Source organism: Carassius carassius, chromosome 5 (assembly GCF_963082965.1).
Source record: "Carassius carassius chromosome 5, fCarCar2.1, whole genome shotgun sequence".
NCBI lineage: Eukaryota > Metazoa > Chordata > Actinopteri > Cypriniformes > Cyprinidae > Carassius > Carassius carassius.
Window position 1 is genome coordinate 36,371,783 of NC_081759.1, and position 14,986 is coordinate 36,386,768.

The 14,986-nt window shown below is 45.4% G+C and overlaps 1 protein-coding gene and 1 long non-coding RNA gene across 2 annotated transcripts in view; one reads left to right on the forward strand and one right to left on the reverse strand.

The window, feature by feature from the left end:
• Nucleotides 1–6,131, forward strand: part of LOC132141484 (globoside alpha-1,3-N-acetylgalactosaminyltransferase 1-like) — a 72,090-nt gene extending 65,959 nt beyond the window's left edge. Inside the window, exons 3-5 of the mRNA XM_059551023.1 lie at nucleotides 4,817–4,846; nucleotides 4,947–5,084; nucleotides 5,237–6,131. Of these exons, the coding sequence (XP_059407006.1) occupies nucleotides 4,817–4,846; nucleotides 4,947–5,084; nucleotides 5,237–5,927 (859 nt within the window). The 3' untranslated portion in view covers nucleotides 5,928–6,131. The remainder of the gene's footprint in view (nucleotides 1–4,816; nucleotides 4,847–4,946; nucleotides 5,085–5,236) is intronic.
• Nucleotides 1–14,986, reverse strand: part of LOC132141487 (uncharacterized) — a 198,737-nt gene that overhangs the window by 120,779 nt on the left and 62,972 nt on the right. The window lies entirely within an intron of this gene.

Genomic DNA, 14,986 nt, shown 5'->3' on the forward strand with positions numbered 1-14,986 from the left:
GCGTGGTTTAGCGAAGTCTGCAGCGGGAGAGGGAATCAGGAGACAAGCGGTAAGTGAGTGGTTTGGGCAAAAACTATCAGCACCTGTTTCTCGTTTCAGTAATTGGCGCGGAGAGAGTATAAAACGCCAGGAGAGACAGAAGCAGTCGAGAGAGAGACGGACTGCTGACCCGAGCCGGAAACGGAAACCGAAAGGAGTAAACCAAAAGTGTTGTGCGAACGTGTCAGAGAAAAAGTCACCATTTGGTGTTTGTGAACGTTCTGTTATTTTAGTTTAATAAATACGTCAGCAGTCCAGCCGACCCCTTTGTCCTCTTCCTTTCCTCTCACGAACATACTACACTGGTGCCGAAACCAGGGAAGGAAGAAGGACCGCTGCCGCCGCCACCGCCATGCAAATCCCGTCCTCCACGCCGCTTGCGAACATCATCTACTCCCTCGCGGTCCTGTACCGCGAACAACACCAGGCCCTCCTGGACTTGACGACCGATCAGGAGAGGCGCTTCCGAGCCATCGCTCAGGCCAAGCAGGAGGACCGCGAGAGGTTCCGGAGCTGGATCGATCGGGAGTTCCGTGCCGAGGCCGCCAGGCCGCCCGCCGCACCCATGCACCTGCCATTACACAAGATGGGGCCCCAGGACGATCCGGAGGCCTTCCTGGAGCTCTTCGAGAAGTCGGCGGAGGCGTGCGGGTGGCCCCACGAGCAGTGGCCGGTGCACCTTATTCCCCTGCTCTCCGGCGAAGCCCAGGTGGCCACGCAACAATTTCCGGTGGTGAACCTACTGGTCTTTGACGACCTGAAGAGGGCCATCATCCAGCGGGTCGACCGGTCGCCCGAGCAACATCGCCAGCGCTTCTGGTCCCTGGACTTGGGTGAAGCCGGTCGGCCCTTCGCGATGGCCCAACAGCTCCGGGACTCCTGCCGCAAGTGGCTACTGGCCGAGGGAAGTGACGTGGAGCATGTCATCTACCTGGTGGTGCTGGAGCAGTTCATCGCTCAGCTACCTAAGAAGACGGCCGAGTGGGTCCAGTGCCACCGCCCCACGTCGCTGGACTCGGCCATCCATCTGGCGGAGGACCACATGGTGGCGTGCCCAGGGGTCGGCGAACCCCTGCCCTCTAACTCTCTCTCTCATTCTCTTTCTCCCCTTCTCTCTCTCGCCCTGTCCCTCTCCCTAGGTCCCGTCCACCCGGCCCTCCTCGTGTCCCGCCCCCGGGGGCTTGTGGCTGCTGGAGGGGACAGAGCTTCCGTTTCTCCGCTCTCTCCGCGCCAATTCCCCAATCCACTCCCTGCCACTGGGGCGGCGGGTAGGTCTGGGCTGGCCTGTTGGCGTTGCGGGGACCCGGAGCATTTCGTGGACCGGTGTCCAGTGATGGAGGTGGGGACGATGATCCGGGTCCCGGACGTCCCACAGGTCGCCCCCGGTCAGGCTGGCAAGTACCAAATACCTGTGAGTATCAAGGGGGGTACCTATCCGGCCTTGGTGGACTCAGGATTTAACCAAACCTCAATCCATCAAAGCCTGATTCAACCAGGGGCATTGGATACAAGGCGCGTGGTTAAGGTGCGGTGCGTACACAGGGATGTGGTGGAGTATCCGGTTGTCCCAATTATTATTCAATTCCGGGGACAAAAGCATAGTGTAGAGGTGGCGGTTAGTCCCCACCTCCGGCATCCGATAATTTTGGGGACGAATTGGCCCACGTTTACGGTTTTATTGGGGTCGTTATGTGCGGATGCCTCTTGGGGAAATAAGGCACGGAAGGAGACCGTGCGGGTACAGGTGGGAGAAACTGAGCCAGGACCGCTGGGTTCTGCTTCAGAAGAACCGAACGAAATCGGGAGACTGATTCTCTCGGAGCGTGATGACTTTCCTCTGGAGCAGTCTCAGGATGAGACATTAAAACATGCATTTCAACAGGTCCGCTCCATCGATGGCCAGCCTCTCCATCCTGCCCTCCCGCTCACCTATCCGTATTTTGCCATTTTAAAAGACCGGTTGTATCGAGTGACCCAAGACGCTCGGACAAAAGTGAATACAACCCAATTGTTAATTCCGAAGAACCGCAGGGAAATGCTTTTCCATGCGGCTCATTCTAATCCTATGGGACAGGCAGCAACACTGAATCGCCTCATGACCCGTTTCTTTTGGCCGGGCATTCATGACAACGTGCCCAGGTGGGGCGCGTCTTGTCCGGAATGTCAGTTGGTGGACCCACCGGCCGCCCCAAAAGCGCCTTTGCGCCCTCTTCCCTTAATGCAGGTCCCCTTCGAGAGAATTGGTATGGACCTCATCGGGCCATTAGAGCGATCGGCACGAGGACATCGCTTTGCATTAGTCATAGTTGATTATGCAACACGATATCCTGAAGCAGTGGTCCTCCGCAACATTTCCGCTAAAAGTGTTGCGGATGCCCTGTTTCGTCTCCCGGGTGGGGGTTCCAAAAGAAATCTCACCGATCAGGGCACGGTGTTTATGTCACGTTCGCACGGTTCGGTTTCAGTTTCCGGCTCGGGTCAGCAGTCCGTCTCTCTCTCGACTGCTTCTGTCTCTCCTGGCGTTTTATACTCTCTCCGCACCATTACTGAAACGAGAAACAGGTGCTGATAGTTTTTTCCCAAACCACTCACTTACCGCTCGTCTCCTGATTCTCTCTCCCGCTGCAGACTTCGCTAAACCACGCCCTCCCTGCCACAAAGACATTTCAAAACTCTTTCAGCAATAAAAAAACTATGAAGCACAATTGTAAGTTGATCTGAAGTCACTGTTTTAATTCATTTTAATGAATACAAAATCTTTTTCTTGCAAGTGGGATGAATTAATGCACATTCACATTTAGTCTAGAAGTAACATCATGTTCACACAGCGCACACAATGCCTCTAGGGAAGTCATGGCCTAATGGTTAGAGGGTTGGATTCCCAATCAAAAGGTTGTGAGTTCGAACCTCGGGCCGGCAGGAATTGTGGGTGGGGGGAGTGCATGTACAGTTCTCTCTCCACCTGCAATACCACGACTTAGGTGCCCTTGAGCAAGGCACTGAACCCCCAACTGCTCCCCGGATGCCGCAGCATAAATGGCTGCCCACTGCTCTGGGTGTGTGTTCACAGTGTGTGTGTGTTATCACTGCTCTGTGTGTGTGCACTTTGGATGGGTTAAAAGCAGAGCATGAATTCTGAGTATGGGTCACCATACTTGGCTGAATGTCACTTTCACTTTTCACTTACTCCCGATTTCACCCAATATGGGGACAGGAGACTTGTCAGTCAATAAATGGGAAAACAAAGTAACTTTAAAAAATAGTAACTAAGTTATTTTCTTGCATATTAAAAAGTAATGGGTTACTTTACTAGTTACTTGAAAAAAGTAATCTGATTACTCAACTCGCATTACTTTAATACGTTACCCCCAACACTACATATACTGTGAAGTAACAGCCGAGTATGGTGACCTGTACTCAGAATTCATGCTCTGCATTTAACCCATCCAAAGTGCACACACCATGAACACACACCATGACTTCTTTCATTATACAGCTCTACTAGCTCACGAGTTAAATGTGTGTTCATCTTATCAGTTAAAATGTAGCCTGGTTTCTATTATTTATTTTCATTTTTAATTCAATGATTTTAACTTTTAATTTAGTGTGTTTAATGCTTTAAAGAGCCATTTTAGATTGTAGCGTTTTAATGTTCTACTAGTAATAACCATGAAATCAGAGAGAAAGGTTGCATGGCTAGAAACTGCTGATCAACTGAATGTGCTAGTAGCAGCTGTATTAAAATGTTTTCTTCTTAAAAAAAAGTAATTGCATTTTGGGCACAATACATTAAATACAGTTAGTTGTAGCCTGTATTTTTATTTATTTGATTATTTAAGTTGCATTTTCTGTATAGCTACTTTTATTTTTGGACTAATAATAAAGTCAACTAATGAGAGAGTCAGTGGTAATATCAATGCGTTCCTATTGGTCAGTGTTAGACAGTGTCATATCCCTGTGTTCGCTCAGATGAAGGTTAGTTTTAAACCAGAGCAACGAAGCTGTGAGAAGGGTAAGAGTCAGTTAACCACCTAAGCAGAACCATCAGTGCTTGGTAACAAGGGTTACACTTGTTATCTCTGTTTAGTTCAGCCAGCTAAGCCCATGGTGTCTTAGTCAGACTAGTATTCTCCCATCTTCTCCACACAAGCAGTAACCAGAAGAAGGGTCCCGGAGCACAAGAGAGGGAGGTCACTGAGTAGTGGCCTTTTACCTTCTGGCAAAGTGACACCTTCTGAGTTTGGCTTGAGCATTGGAAAAAGGTGTATGTTTTGGAGAAAGCTTTTTTTTTGGAAGCTGGCTCATTTGCATATTTAGAATGGGCTGGCAAATAGGGGTCCCTTTAATTTCTCATTAATATGTATAAAGAGTCTCGTTTAAGTTATAAATATGTGCTTTAGCCCATTACTCAAAATATTAACATACAATTATTTTGATATAAAATCAACACCAGCAAGATAACATACTGTATTCTCAACTAATGATCTGGTCATAAAGCATGCAAAAAGCATGTTCATATTCATATTCATATGTATGTTTATGCATGCGTTCTGCCTTTTTGGGGTTGTTTGCAGTTTGGGGAATCTTGCTTGTTGGATGTGGAGTGTTGTATATTATTTGTTAAATATAAAAAATTATTGTGTTTAATTGGTCTGGCTGTTACAAGATGGTAGTATGCGGTTTCAAATTTATCAGTCATCTTACTACAAAAGCAGGTGGAGGATTAAAAGTCTAGAGCTCTAAGGAATAACAAGCTTCATATTTGTTTATTACACAGGCTTTTATACAGACCACCCAATGTGCTTGAGTAAGTACATAAATACCTAATGTATGCAAATAGGTTTTCAAATATCAGTTTTCAGTGCATTTGGATTTGCGTTACCTGCAATTGTGTGTGATTTTTCCAGCTCACAAGGCAACTTTCTTCCCATGGCACCATGGTCAGCCCCAATTGTACGGGAAGGATCTTTTGATCCCAAACTGATTGATGAGATTTATAAGAAAAAAAACATCACAATAGCAACTACAGTCTTTGCTCTTGGAAAGTGAGTTGCTTTTTTTCAGCTATCTTTATTCTCTATGTATAGGCTAGTATATTTAAGGCATAGTTCAACCACAATGTACCAGTTGTGTACCGGAAAAATTTCATTTCCATTTAATATATTATTTTTTCAAGCATTCTTCCTCTGTTTTTTAGGTACACACAGTTTCTTAAAGATTTCCTGGAGTCCGCAGAGCAAAATTACTTTGTTGGATTTCGTGTGCATTATTACGTGTTCACTGATCTTCCGGAAAAGATTCCTGCAGTGAAACTGGGTGAAGACCACCATCTGACGGTGTTGAAAGTGGCTAGTTCTAACAGATGGCAGGAGATCAGTTTGCGCAGGATGGAAAGGATGGAGGAACTGATTGAGAGTCGATTGTTGAATGAAGCCGACTACGTTTTCAGCCTCGATGTGGATTCAAAGTTCTATGGGCGATGGGGGGTAGAGTCTTTGGGTAGTCTTGTAGGTGCCATACATCCATGGTATTATAAAACACATAAGGAATGGTTCCCATATGAGCGCAGGCCAGAGTCTCAAGCGTACATTTCTTATTCTGAGGGTGATTATTATTATGGAGGAGCTGTGATTGGTGGCTTAGTGAAAAATGTATATCAGCTTGCTAAAACCTGCCGGGAGCAGCTGGACATTGATGCAGCTAACTCCATTGAGGCAGCATGGCAGGAGGAGTCTCATTTGAACAAGTACTTCCTGTATAACAAACCCAGTAAACTGCTTTCACCTGAGTATCTATGGGATGACAGAAAACCTAAAACACCAGAGATAAAAATCATCCGTTTCTCTCAAGTTTATAAAAACTACCATGAAATTCGTCCAAACCCATAGCAGCTGTTAAAGGGATAGTTCATCAGAAAATCTAAAATACCCCATGATTTACTCCCCTTCAACCATCCTACAGTACATGTGTATATGACTTTTTTCTTTCAGATGAATACAATTGGAGTTATGTCCTGGCTCTTCCGAGATTTATAATGGCAGTGAATGGTTGTTGAGATTTTGAAGTCCAATAAAGTGCATCCTTCCATCATAGAGAGTACTCCACATGGCTCCAGGGGGTAAATGCCACAAAAGAATGGTATTCCAGCATATGATGTAGGACATATCCATAGAATAAGCTCTGGTGAGAGTATTCAAGTCTTACGAGAACCCAGTTTTGTTTATGGCAAAGGACAATTTTCTTTACACATCCTTGTTTTGTACCTCTGATTCTGTCACAGTCAACAGCTGGTATGCTCTTGATAGCCACCAGAGTTCACTGTTCTGAACTATTGTTTATTTGCATTAAATTCCAACTCCCATCACACTTTGACTGAACTATGAAGTCTCATTGCCTCCAGGTGTGTGTGATTTACCATTTAGCTCACCTGTGTATTGTTGAGAAAAATATCCAATTGTCCTATTACAAGTTTGCCTTTTTCTTTATATGTAATACCTTTGTATTGAAATTGTTTTATTAGGAAAGTGGAAATAAAATAAAGAAATAGAGCTAGAATTATAACGTTTTTATTACCCAGATTAATATTAGCACTCATATTGATTCCACCTCTTCCTATTTAACTCGTTCGGCCTGTTTGCTGGAAATTAAGGCATGGATGAAACACAATTTTTTTTAAATTAAATTGTTCAAAAACAATGGAGGACAGGGGGCAAATGCAAGTAAGAATGTTTATTGATGGAATGTAATTGATGAGGAGATGTTGGTGGGTGACGCAGGAACCTCGACGGCAGCACAGACAGGTCAGTTGGTGTTTTGAGTGCGCTGGTGGAGGTGATGGTGATGATAGATCCAAGGTGATGGCAGTAATCCAAGGTAGACCGAACAAGAAACAAGGCACGAAGCAGTAGAGCTGGAGGACGAACAGACATGAACCACGGAAGACCTCAAACAACGATCTGACAAACAAGAGACAAAATCGGCGATCGGCTTTAGCCTTGGTGCGCGCCCCCACTTGGAGTAGAGTCTCGCGGGCTCTAGTCCAAGTGCGGTGACACCTCTGGACGAAGGCATGAACGGAGGGGAACGCGACTTCGGATTCCAGACTGAGAAAAATAGGTGGCTGGTAACCTACACTATACTCAAATGGAGATAGGCCCGTAGCTGATATTGGTAAGGTATTGTGGGCGTACTCCACCATAGACAACTGTTGGCTCCAGGAGGAAGGATTCTTGGAAACCAAACATCGCAATACCCTTTCCAAATCTTGGCTCTCTCGATTTGACCATTGCTCTGGGGATGAAACCCTGAGGACAGACTTACAGTCACTCCCAGTAATCTACAGAATTCTCGCCAAAATTTGGACACAAATTGGGGTCCCCTGTCGGAAACCACGTCTATCGGGAGGCCATGTAAACGAAAGATGTGATCTACAACGGTCAACGCTGTCTCCTTGGCTGAGGGTAATTTGGGCAAGGGAATAAAGTGGGCAGCCTTCGAGAACCGGTCCACCACGGTCAAAACTACCTTGTTACCCTGGGAGGGCGGGAGGTCGGTAATAAAATCTAGTGCGATGTGTGACCAGGGTCTCGAAGGGACCGGCAGCGGTTGAAGTAACCCATCAGGGGGTCGATTGGAGGTCTTACCAGTGGCACAAACCGAGCAAGCCAAAACTAAACTGTGAATGTCGCGAGCCATAAGTTGCCACCAGAACCGTTGCTTGACTAAAAATTTAGTACGGTTAACTCCTGGATGACAAGGCACATTAGAACAATGCCCCCACTGGATAACGTTGGACCGTAATCCCTCCGGCACAAATAAGCGATTCGGTGGGCACCCGGGCGGAGGCGTTACCCCTACTAAGTAACTACCCCTTCTGTCTTGACCTTCGATTCTATCTCCCATGTGAGTGTGGAGACCACTAATGTCTCAGGAAAAATACACTCGGGAGTGGACGGGCGTTCGGAACGGTCAAAAATACGTGACAAGGAATCGGGTTTAATATTTTTGGAACCCGGGCGGTACGAGAGAGTAAAGTCAAAACGTCCGAAAAAAAGTGCCCACCGAGCCTGCCTGGAGTTCAACCTTTTGGCAGTGCTAATATATTCTAAATTCTTGTGGTCTGTCCATACAATAAAAGGAACCCCCGATCCTTCTAACCAGTGGCGCCATTCTTCCAATGCCATCTTGACTGCAAACAATTCTCGGTTACCAATATCATAATTTCGTTCGGCAGGGGATAAACGATAAGAGAAAAACGCGCATGGGTGGACCTTGTCATCTGAGGGAGAACGTTGAGATAACACCGCCCCTACCCCCACCTCCGACGCATCGACCTCCACCACAAACTGACATGATGGGTCAGGGGTGATCAAGATAGGGGCTGAAACAAAGCAGCTCTTCAGTTTGGCAAACACAGCCTCGGCTGTGTCTGACCACCTGAACATAGTTTTGGAGGCGGTCAAGGCGGTCAGAGGTGCGGCTAGTTGGCTGAAGTTGCGAATAAAACGCCAGTAGAAGTTGGCGAACCCCAGAAACCGCTGTAGGGCCTTACGGAATCTGGACTTGGCCACTCTACCACAGCCTTAACTTTCTCGGGATCCATGCGTATTCCCTCAGTTGACACGATATACCCCAGAAACGGAATCGACAGTGCATGAAACTCGCATTTCTCCGCCTTGATAAAAAGCCCATTGTCTAGCAATCTCTGAAGCACTGGTCGAACGTGCTGCACATGTTCCTGGAGAGAAGAGGAAAAAATCAATATGTCGTCCAGGTAGACATATATGAATTGATCAATCATATCTCGCAGCACGTCGTTGGCGAGTGCCTGGAAGACCGCTGGGGAGTTGGAAAGCCCGAAGGGCATGACCAAATATTCAAAGTGCCCTCTGGGGGTGTTAAAAGCGGTCTTCCATTCATCCCCCTCCCTGATACGGACCAAATGATAAGCATTACGTAAGTCCAATTCCGTGAAAATCGACGCTCCCTGCAACCTCTCGAAGGCTGAAGACATCAACGGCAAAGGATAAGTATTCTTTACCGTGATGTTGTTCAGTCCCCGGTAATCAATGCAAGGTCGCAGCAATCCGTCTTTCTTCCCCACAAAAAAGAACCCCGCCCCCGCTGGAGAAGAGGAAGGGTGGATGAACTTCGAAGCTAGAGAATCAGAAATATATTTCTCTATAGCCTCCCTTTCCTGAACAGAAAGTGAATATAATTGGCCTTTAGTCGGAGACTTACCTGACAGTAATTCTATGGAACAGTCATAGGGACGATGCGGAGGAAGAGAAGCAGCACAAGACTTACTGAACACTTCCTTCAGGTGGAGGTACTCGGCGGGCACGTTAGACAAATCCACTGCCTCCTCCTGAAACACAGACATAGAAACAGACAGACAGGCAGACACTATACAAGACTCATGACATCTATTACACCAAGTCAGAATGGAGTTGGATGACCAGTCTATTTTGGGGTTGTGAAGGAGGAGCCAGGGGTGACTGAGGACTATGGGTGCCAGGGGAGAGTCAAGGATGTGGAAGGAAATAGTTTCAGAGTGGTTGCCTGATGTGATGAGGGTGATGTCTTCAGTGACGTGAGATATGACTGGTAGTTTCTGTCCATTAAGAGCGTGAACTGTGATGTGGTGCGGGAGGGTTCTGAGGGGAATGTGTAGTCTGTGTGCCAGTGTACTGTCCATGAAATTACCTTCCGGTGAGTCCAGTAGTGCTTGACAGTCGTGGATCTGTGCTGACCATCTTAGTCTTACCGGGAGGAGCGTGGATGATGATGAGGTCTTTTCGGCGGAGATCCCACCCCATAGTAGCCTCATATGTACTACCGGGCTTGGCCTTTTACCGGACAGGTGTAAGCGTGATGTCCGGTTCCCCCGCAGTAGAGGCACAGGCCCAGGGACCTCCGCCTCTCCTTCTCCTCCCGGGAAAGCCGAGCTCGCCCTACCTGCATGGGCTCATGATCGTAGGAGGGGCTGGCCGCGTCCCCGCCGCTGGACCGCACGTCAGTCTGGGTCCTGGATGTGGAGCTGGGTAAGTTTCGCCTCTCTACTCGCGTCAGACGTGCGTCGACCCGCAAAGCCAGTTCGATCAGCCCATTGAGTGACGTCGGAAGATCCAGGGCGTAGATCTCCTTCTGGACGCGGTCAGCCAGCCCATGCAGAAACATGTCCCACTGCGCCTCCTCGTTCCAATGACACTCCACCGCCAGGGTTCGGAACTCGATGGAATAATCCGAGATGGATTATCCTGGTTCTCCCACATCGCTGTTCCCCATAATGCCGCCCTCCCAGTGAGCAGGGTTAATACGAAGGCCACCTTGACTCGTTCGTTGGCGAAGGTTCTGGGTTGGAGAGAAAAATGCATATCGCATAGGGTTAAGAAAGCTCTACAAAAGTTGGGCTCACCCGAGTAGGACTCCGGAATGGGGAGGCGTGGTTCCGGCTGGGAGGGGGCTTCCGATGGTGCTGGTGGAACGGGCGGTGTGAGCGGCGCAGTGGAAACTCGTAGTAGCTGTAGTTGTTGGGTGAGCTCGGACACCTGCGTCACCAAAGCCTGAACCGCGCAACCAGTGTCGTTAAGATTCCACTCCTGGGAGTCCATCCTCCGAACACTGGCGCTGAGAAACTCTTCAAGGGCGGATGGTTGATTTCACGCTGCCTCCATAGTTGGTTTAGATCGTTCTATCACGATACAATGGAGGACAGGAGGCAAATGCAAGTAAGAATGTTTATTGATGAAAAGTAATTGATGTGGAGATGTTGGTGGGTGACGCAGGGACCTCGACGGCAGCACAGACAGGTGAGTTGGTGTTTTGAGTGCGCTGGTGGAGGTGATGGTGATGATAGATCCAAGGTGATGGCAGAAATCCAAGGTAGACCGAACAAGAAACAAGGCACGAAGCAGTAGAGCTGGAGGACGAACAGACATGAACCTCTGAGGACCTCAAACAACGATCTGACAAACAAGAGATGAAAGACAGGGCGTTAAGTACAGTCGTGGCCAAAAGTTTTGAGAATTACATAAATATTGGAAATTGGAAAAGTTGCTGCTTAAGTTTTTATAATAGCAATTTGCATATACTCCAGAATGTTATGAAGAGTGATCAGATGAATTGCCTGCTGAGATCATTTCAGTAATCGTCTTGTTAACTCAGGTGAGAATGTTGACGAGCACAAGGCTGGAGATCATTATGTCAGGCTGATTGGATTAGAATGGCAGACTTGACATGTTAAAAGGAGGGTGATGCTTGAAATCATTGTTCTTCCATTGTTAACCATGGTGACCTGCAAATAAACGCATGCAGCCATCATTGTGTTGCATAAAAATGGCTTCACAGGCAAGGATATTGTGGCTACTAAGATTGCACCTAAATCAACAATTTATAGGATCATCAAGAACTTCAAGGAAAGAGGTTCAATTCTTGTAAAGAAGGCTTCAGGGCGTCCAAGAAAGTCCAGCAAGCGCCAGGATCGTCTCCTAAAGAGGATTCAGCTGCGGGATCGGAGTGCCACCAATGCAGAGCTTGCTCAGGAATGGCAGCAGGCAGGTGTGAGCGCATCTGCACGCACAGTGAGGTGAAGACTTTTGGAAGATGGCCTGGTGTCAAAAAGGGCAGCAAAGAAGCCACTTCTCTCCAAAAAAAACATCAGGGACAGATTGGTCTTCTGCAGAAAGTATAGTGAATGGACTGCTGAGGACTGGGGCAAAGTCATATTCTCCGATGAAGCCCCTTTCCGATTGTTTTGGGCATCTGAAAAAAGGCTTGTCCGGAGAAGAAAAGGTGAGCGCTACCATCAGTCCTGTGTCATGCCAACAGTAAAGCATCCTGACACCATTCATGTGTGGGGTTGCTTCTCATCCAAGGGAGTGGGCTCACTCAAAATTCTGCCCAAAAACACAGCCATGAATAAAGAATGGTACCAAAACACCCTCCAACAGCAACTTCTTCCAACAATCCAACAACAGTTTGGTGAAGAACAATGCATTTTCCAGCACGATGGAGCACCGTGCCATAAGGCAAAAGTGATAACTAAGTGGCTCGGGGACCAGAATGTTGAAATTTTGGGTCCATGGCCTGGAAAGTCCCCAGATCTTAATCCCATTGAGAATTTGTGGTCAATCCTCAAGAGGCGGGTGGACAAACAAAAACCCACTAATTCTGACAAACTCCAAGAAGTGATTATGAAAGAATGGGTTGCTATCAGTCAGGATTTGGTCCAGAAGTTGATTGAGAGCATGCCCAGTCGAATTGCAGAGGTCCTGAAAAAGAAGGGCCAACACTGCAAATACTGACTCTTTGCATAAATGTCATGTAATTGTCGATAAAAGCCTTTGAAAAGTATGAAGTGCTTGTAATTATATTTCAGTACATCACAGAAACAACTGAAACAAAGATCTAAAACCATGACAGTATTACACCCTTTCTTTCTATGCCTGATGCTGAGAAGCTTATTCATGCCTTTATCATTGCATTCAGTGATGTCATCATCCAGCTCAGTTCAGTTTAAATAGTATCTTTGCAATCATTTGCAATCAAGTCAACAATATCCCTGTAAATGGAGTGTGCCCAACTAAGCAAGCAAGAGGCGACAGCGGCAAGGACCGAAAACTCCATCAGTGACAAAATGGGGAAAAAAAACCTTGGGAGAAACCAGGTTCAGTCGGAGGGCCAGTTGTCAGATTGTGCAGAGGCCTCAACTGGTTCCTGTGGTCTTGTCCCGGTGGTCGTCTGAGAAATGGTCTTTACAAGGGATCTGTATCTGTGGCTCATCTAGTTGTCCTGGTCTCTGCTGTCTTTCAGGGCTGTAGAGGTCTTTTCTAGGTGCTGATCCACCATCTGGTCTGGATACGTACTGAATCCAGGTTACTGCAGTGACCCTCTGATCTGGATACAGACTGGATCTGGTGGCTATGGTGACCTCGGAATAAGAGAGAAACAGACTAATATTAGCATAGATGCCATTCTTCTAACGATGTAGCAAGTACATTGGGTGTTATGGGTAGTGTCCCCAGTTCTGGTTTACCTAATTAATGCAGTGTGGAGGACTATAATGTAACAAGAGCTTGTTCAAATACTGAGGTGATAAACCATTCAGGGCTTTATAAGTAATAGGCAAGATTTTAAAATCTATAAAATGTTTAATAGGTAGCCATTGCAATGTTGACAGAACTGGGCTAATATGGTCATACTTCCTGGTTCTAGTAAGAGCTCTAACCAGCTGGAGTTTGTTTATTAAGCATGTAGAACAACCACCCAATAAAGCATTACAATAATCTAACCTTGAGGTCATAAACGCATGGATTAACATTTATTTATTCACAGTTTATTTCACAGTACACAACAAGTTCCTGTAAAAAAGGACTACCCAGAAGCCATACCGGCTTATAAATAGGGCCCTTCAAGACACATAATCAGCACTAATAACAACAAATAATAATCCACCCACCCAATACCCATCCACACCAACAACAACACCATTCACCACAAAATATCCTCCCACCAGTCAACATACATCACACATCTCAACCATCCCTCAAACAAAGCCAATAATAGGGGTATTCTATCAAGCATAATGTTGTAACAATTTGTGTTTAAAATGCTTTTTAAATATATTAAGAGAAGGTAGTTCCTTTATAGAATTGTCAATCTCATTCCAGATCCCAGGACCCTTACATGCTATACTAAAGCTAGTACACTTCATCTTGCGCTTTTTCCCCCGTAATAGCGTTCTCCTTCTAGTGTTATGGTCATGAATACACGAGGTTACTGGAATGAGATGGCAAAGTGTTGGATGCAATTTATGAACTACATTATAGATAATACAAGCATTTTGAAAACTATTGCACTCAGCGAGCTTCAAAAGCTTATACCTATAAAAAAGCGGATCAGAAGGAGCATCATAATTTGCCCATGATATAACACGTATAACTTTCTTCTGTAGAATCTGCCATTTTTCAAGATGGCTTGGATATATGTTACACCATATAATATTACAATAATTTAGATGTGTTTCAAAAAGTGACCGGTACAATGTTAGAAGAGCATCAAAAGGAAGATCATATCTTAATTTATAAAACAAACCAACATATTTTGACAATTCCTTTATTAAAAACTCTATATGTTGTTTAAAGTTTAAGGACTCATCCAAATAAATTCCTAAGAATTTGATGTTCTCTACTCTTTCAATTACTTTATTATGTATTTTGATTTGTATACTTTCAATGTTTGTCCGACTTCTATTTGAACGAAATATAATATATTTGGTTTTAGATACATTTAAAGATAATTTGTTGTATTTAAACCAACTATCTACTTTAACTAATTCCTCATTAACAAGCTTTTGTAAAATATCAAGATTTTTATGGGACAGAAAGAGATTAGTGTCATCTGCAATGACAACCTGATGGAAAATATTTGATGAACTTATAATGTCATTTACATACAAAATAAAAAGAAGTGGACCTAATATGGAGCCCTGGGGGACTCCACAAACAATTTCTGTGCATTCTGAATAACTACTGTTTATTTGGACAAATTGTTCCCTTTCAGTTAGGTAGCTTTTGAACCAGCTGAGTGCCTTCCCTCTGAAACCATAGTGTTGCAATTTCCCAATTAAAATTTCTAAATCAATGGTGTCGAAGGCTTTTGATAAATCTAAAAATACACCAATACCAGTCTCACCATTATCTATAGCGTCATTGATTTTCTCGATGAGATCCAGAATTGCCAAACAAGTAGAGCTCTTTTTCCTAAATCCATATTGAGATGCAATGAGTATATTCATTTTATCCAGGTAACCACTAAGTATATTGTACACAACCCTCTCAAGCACCTTGGAAAAATGGATATAGGTCGATAATTTTGTAAGTTATTTTTATCACCAGATTTATAAATAGGTATAACTTTTGCAATTTTTGTCTTTTTTGGTACTACA